This window comes from Peromyscus leucopus, chromosome 17 (genome assembly GCF_004664715.2).
Source record: "Peromyscus leucopus breed LL Stock chromosome 17, UCI_PerLeu_2.1, whole genome shotgun sequence".
NCBI lineage: Eukaryota > Metazoa > Chordata > Mammalia > Rodentia > Cricetidae > Peromyscus > Peromyscus leucopus.
The window spans coordinates 22,149,741-22,156,086 of record NC_051077.1 but is presented as its reverse complement, the minus strand read 5'-3'; the positions used below and the strand labels follow the sequence as shown (position 1 = coordinate 22,156,086).

At 42.6% G+C, this 6,346-nt stretch overlaps 1 protein-coding gene across 1 annotated transcript; it reads right to left on the bottom strand.

Annotated features, from left to right (window-relative positions):
- Positions 1-429: 429 nt before the first annotated feature.
- On the bottom strand, positions 430-3,704 carry C17H8orf48 (chromosome 17 C8orf48 homolog). The gene has a single exon (XM_028872370.2). It carries the CDS (start codon positions 3,552-3,554, stop codon positions 2,673-2,675), a length of 882 nt encoding a protein of 293 aa, XP_028728203.1. The 5' UTR covers positions 3,555-3,704; the 3' UTR covers positions 430-2,672.
- Between the last annotated feature and the right edge of the window lie 2,642 nt (positions 3,705-6,346).

Below are 6,346 nucleotides of genomic sequence, written 5' to 3'. Positions count from 1 at the left end.
ACTGTTGCTGAAAACAGCTTGCTGTTGAGATGATTCTAAAAGGAGTAACGAAAGATGACTCTAGGGTTTCCAGATTGGTTGACGAATAGAGAGAGTTTGACCTTTATTACAGGGAATTCTCAAATGGAACATTATTCAGAGTTTTGATTGTATAAAATGTGAATCTATTGAGAGGCAAAGAGAAAGTATGATGTAATATGGACTTGAACTGAAAAGTTATTATGTAAGTGGCAATGACTTTTTCCATTTTATTTGGGAATGACTAAGAAGACATTTTCCAGGAAAAAAAGATCATTTACACATAAATGAGGGCTTAGCTCAAAGAATAAAACTGTAAGGCAATGGCTGCAGAATCTTGTGAGCTAACTCTTGCAAAAACATTTCTCTTTCACTAAAATAAGTTAGACATATGACATGTAGAAAACAATCTCAGGGTAATGCCACCCATGCTAGCATTTTTTTATTTTCATTAAGAAATAAAACGTAAATATGACTTACCAAGATACATGTAATTTCCCCATTAATAGCACAGTACTCATCAATTACCAAGATACATGTAACTTTCCCCATTAATAGCACAGTACTCATCAAAAAATGATAGTTTCCTTAGATTAGAAATTAGAGTGAACAAAAGATTCATAAAATTATTCTGACCAAAGGGATTTTTTTCACAACTACTTTATGTGTTCCCTTGGCTTCACCTTTCCCCTGCCAGCAATTAAACTTTTCATGCAGTATATATTCATATTCTGTATTTCATTGCTTTACTGTTGCATGATTATTTCCCCCAATCATTCATGGTTGGCATTTCTCAGAAGCTGGAACTAATCCTGCTTCTGTTTTCTCTCCTGACTTTAGAAAAGATTGCCCATCTATGGCTTCAATTTCTAACCATGTACCAATGATTTCCCCACTAGTCTCTCTGTGTTCTAACCTCTAGACCTTTCCTGTTAACTGTAAGTACAAATAACCCGTTTCTTTACACTCTCAGTGTATACATTTCAAATAAATCTCACACTGCTTAGATATAAAGAATTACATCCAATCATTCCTTCAAATTTGCCAGGTACTAGTGTTCCTATCTGTATTTGGATTTTTGTTGCTGGAATAAAAATACTCACTAGAAACCACTAGGGTGGAGAAAGGATTTATTCGGCTTATATCCATCATTTAGGGATGTCAAGGTAGTAACTCAAAGCAACTACCTAAAAGCAGGAACTGAAGCAAAGACCTTGGAGGAATGCTGTTTACTGACCTCTTTTCCATGGACTTCTCAGCTTGCTTTCTTACAACCCAGTACCACCTGCCCAAGGATGGCACTACTCAAAGTGTGCTGGGCCTTCCCACATGAATCGTTAATCAAGAATGTGCCCCCATAATATGCCCATAGGCCAGTGTGATAGAGGCAATTCCTCAGTTGAGATTCCCCTTCCTAAGTGATTCTCATTTGTGTCAGCTGACAGAAACCAGCACAACTGACCCTTTGTCAGATTCTTGATTCAGAACATCCCACAAACATCCCTGATAGGGTCTTGGCTTCCCTCTAAAACTTTACAAGCCAGGCCTCCAACAACTGCCTTCCTCTCAACATCCATATCCTCCAAGCTCTCCCAACAGGTCATTAAGCTCTGAGCATTCAGAGGCCTCTTTCCTGGCACAAAGCTCTCAACTCCTCCCACAATAGTCCCAAGAAACATGGTCAGGTCTGTCAGAGCAACGTCTCACTCGTTGGTACCAATGTCTGCATTGTTTACGTTTTTGTTGCTGGGGGTGGGAAATATTAAGCAAAACCAGCTTGAGGAGGAAATTATTTAGTTTACTGGTAATTGTCAATGGAGGGATGCAAAGACAGGAATTGAAGGCAAAAAAATATTTTGTAAGGAACTAAAGCAGAAAGGATGAGAAAATAAGACTTACTGGCTTGCTTTCCATAGCTTGCTCGGCTTGCTGTGTTACAAAGCCCAAGACTACCAGACCAAGGATGGCATCACCTACAGTGGCATAGACCCTCCCAATTTAATCATTAATTAAGTAAACCCCCCCATGCCCACATTCCCATAGGCCACTGTGATAAAGGCAGTTCCTCAACTAGATGTTCCTTATTCCTAGGTGACTTCAGTTTTGTCAAGTTAACAGAAATTAAGCAGCCTGCTGTCTTAAGGAAATTACCATTCATTCAAGTATCAAATATACAAGTCAGAATTCCGGTGCCATTTTGACATGTAGCTTTTATTAAATCCCCACAGCCATTTCATCACCAGAACCAGCCTGTCATGCTTCCTAACTATCTTACATCTGTTTACTTCTTTCTCTCTGTACTGTCAACCACCACTCCAAACTACCCATTATCTATCATCCTCCCAGGTTATAAAGGTTTTGTAACTACTCCAATTATCTTCCATAATGTGAAACATCTATTGGATGGAATTATTTAGATCTCCGTGAAGGAAGCAGAAGAAAAAAATCTTACATCAGTTTCTAAAGTCACTCTACAAAAGATGGTAATTACTCAAATACACAACAGTCGCATGCATTCACATCACACATTATCATTAATCATTAATAGTCACCATCCCCTGGTCAGGCACATTATATATCATCATTAGCAGTCAGCGCCTCCTATCTAGTTGCATGAGTGGGTTGAAAAGCAGTAGAGTATTTGTACAGTCATCTTACACCTGCTTTGAATCTGCCTTTCCAAAGCCTGAGTTTCTCGTCTGAATTTTCTCAGTCACTCGCCTCCAGATGATCCTGGGATCATCTGAAAGCCTGGGGAGGCCCCGATGTGCTTCCCCAACACGGGTGAGAAAGTCTGTGGTATGAAGGTGTTCGTCTATTTTCTCTTGGAGTAGAAGCGACTCCAGCAGAGTCTTCCTTCCTTTCAGGAAGTCAGACAGAGCCAGCTCTGCCCGCTTGCTATTACAACTGGGGCATTGTGAAGAAACGTGCTGCTTAACTGCCTCTACCTGCGCCAGAGTCGCCCTCGTGTTCTTCAAATAGATTCTGCTCAACAGTTCATCAGGAACAGGACAATGGAAAGCATCTACCTCTGAAGTCTCTGCAGTCCATCTGAGCTGCAGTCTCTTCTGTCTGCTGCTTTTCTTGGCTCTTGAACCCTCTCTCTGATGGATCAGGTTTACTTTAGCAGAACAAAAGGACGTCAGGGCACTCAGTTCTTCAGCGGATCCCGCAGGGGTTTCTGCTGGGAGTCTACTGTCGGGCTGGTATCTTTGGGAATTAATTTCTTTGCTCTTGATGTGGTTGATCCACTTTTCAGTCAGTTTATTTTCATCCTTCTGTAAGACTGAAGGTTCTGGCTGCTCGTCTTGTTCTTCTGAACTTGTAGTCGGCGTCTCACTCCCTTGTGGGCTCTCAGAAGTGTGGGAACGGGATTGCTGTTCTCCGGAGGAACTGATGGAACCAGAACTACTCAGTACCTCATCAGTACAGGACCTGAGGATCTCTTCAGAAAATTGAGTGGCACATAGGTCCGTCTGTGCCGGGCCTCCTTGCTCTTCTGAGTCCCCTGGCTCTTGAGCAGATGGCCATTCCATGCCTCCTACTCAGTTCCTCATTTGCTTTGCTTTGGTCAAAAATGGGCCTGGAACCGATAAAGATGAGCCGACAGAGCATGATCTTTGGCGTCTTTGAGCGCTCGGAGCTAAGGCTTCCGGGTACGCCTTTCCTGGTTGCCGTGGCAACGCGCGCCGGTCATGCGCAGTGAGTAGTCTCTGGTGGCTCGCCCTTTTTCCTCCCCTGTCTGGGCGGGTTTAACAGCCTTTTTATTCCGCTCTGAGGCTGCCTGGAATGCTGTTTAAAACACTGTAATTCAAGGGGAAAGGCCTCAAACTCGTTTTCCTCCCGTCAGACCAGGCTATGCACTTCCATAGAGACAGACAGGTGGTCTGCGACAAAAGAAGTCATGCAGCTTGCCTCAAGGAATAGTTTTTACAAAACGTGCTCGAGTCTGCAGCAAAAACATGCCTTAGAGCAAAGAACGGAACATCCTTAGAATAAAAACAGAAATACTGACATATATATTTCTCTAGTGCATCTGCACAGTCGCTACAGAAGTCTGAAGACTTTGCAGCTTCCCAAACCACATTCCTAGGTGTTGTCCCCTCTGACTGCCAGGTCGGTACCCTCCTCTCTACATGCCTTGCTATATGATTATTACTCCTTCAAGTCACATTTCCCCAGAAAGGGCTTCACAGTCCTTTTCTGTCTTCTGTTCATCTGAGTCTTTGAAGATGTAGGCTGCAGATGCAACTTCTCAAGAATTCTCTTAGATTATCTTGATAGAGGGAGACATCATGGGGTTAGGGAGAAACCTGGTGCTAGGGAAGTTCCCAGGAACCCACAAGATGACTCCACCTTAGACTACTAGCAATAGTGGAGAGGGTGCCTGAGCTGGCCGACCCGTAATCAGATTGGTGAATACCCTAACTGTCATCGTAGAGCCTTCATCCAGTAACTGATGGAAGCAGATGCAGAGATCCACAGCCAAGCACCAGGCCAAGTTCTGGGAGTCCAGTCGAAGAGAGAGAAGAGGGATTCTAGGAGCAAGGGGCATCAAGATCATGATGGAGCAACCTACAGAGACAACTGAACCAAGCTCGTGGGGACTCATGAACTTTAGACTAACAGCTGTGGAGCCTGCATGGGACTGGACCAGGCCCTCTGCATAAGTGAGACAATTGATGAAGAGAGGAGGGGCTTGGACCTGCCTCAACTGAATGTACCAGGCTTTGCAGACTTCCCATCAGAGGCCTTACAAACTTTTTGGATGAGGGGATGGAGGGATGGGCTGGGGGAAGAGGCTGGGGTTGGAAGGAGGGATGAGAGGAGGATGGTTGGTATGTAAAATGAATAAAAATTTTCTTAATAAAGAAAAAATAATGGGAAGAAAAAAACTTAAATAAATAAATAACCAATTTAAAAAAAAAGGAATTCTCTTTAGTGTGCGTTATGACTGGAGTTGGGTAGGACCTACACAGGGACAGTGGGTTCTGTGGCATGAATGATACCAGTTTAAGAAAGTCCAGGTACCCTCCTCTCAAATCCTCAAACTTAGGTAGGCCCGTGACACATTCCTTTATACAGGCCTTTTAGAAGACATTCTCACAGACCCAGATAGCCTGGCATATAAAGGTACATGCTGACAAGCTTGATGATGATCCTAGGTCCCATACATGGTAGAAGGTGAAGGGAATGGACTCCCAAATTCACGCACGCACGCACGCACGCACGCACGCACACGCGCGCGCGCACGACACACACACACACACACACACACACACACACACTTTTTTGGTCTTCACCTCCTCCCTTACTTTGGCAAGGTCAACTGTCTGAAATATTCAAAGATCATCTGAGAAATGCAATCGGCCTTCATTTAAAGATAAGGACTTTCCAACTTCCCTTTCTTCCAGCCAAATTAAAGAGAGCAGACAGATAACTGTAGCTCTAAGGGATTTCCAACAGAAATCACATTTTTATTTTAAATTTGTATTTCAAATTCTGCCCTCATTCCCCCATTCATATGTCCACGCCGTTCATATTTCCTCCCCTCGAACATGGACTCCATCTTCATTACAACGAACCCTCTAATTGCTTCAATGTGCCAAATAGCCAGACCAACCTGGCTTTTATATTTTCGATAATGTTGTAAATTTATCTCCGTGTAAAAAGGAGGAATAACTCTGTCTCTGAAACAGAAAGTATGAATCAGTAATCACATAGTTAGTCAATTTCTTTACAAAAGCAGCAAGCTATGTGGACAGTTTAACATTCTAATAACTTGTTTAAGGAAGAAGAGGAGCTGCAGCATACTATCACCATCAGATAATATTCATGAAGATAGAGGTCAAAGTTTGGTTTTTAAACATAGAAGCTGTCATTTATGGGAACCCCTTTCAACTGTATGACAGAGTGGAGTTTCAAGTAGCTCTCTTTAAAAGTCCCTGTCTCTATTATTTGTTTCCAGTCTGTAAACTAAAGGGAACGTGTATCTATTGACTTCCAAGTGTGAGAATCATCCATGTTGAGTGTGCAAAGTTTAAGCTATTCTGTAGCAGTGGCAAAGACACATTCCATGCTTCTTAGAGAATATGAAGATATGTGTGAACAAGCAGAATGTTACAGATTACTATTGTTTTATTAATTGAACATTTCAAGTGAGTGGAAAAATAAGCACAGGATGAAAGGGTAGTAAGGAGTTGCAACATCCCATCCTATCTCAAACTCTCCTCATACAAAACTGAGGGATGCAGGTTATTTCCACCAGCTTTCCTAAAGGCAAATTCAATCAGGAGTCACAGGAGGAAAACACAGTAAGACACAGTCA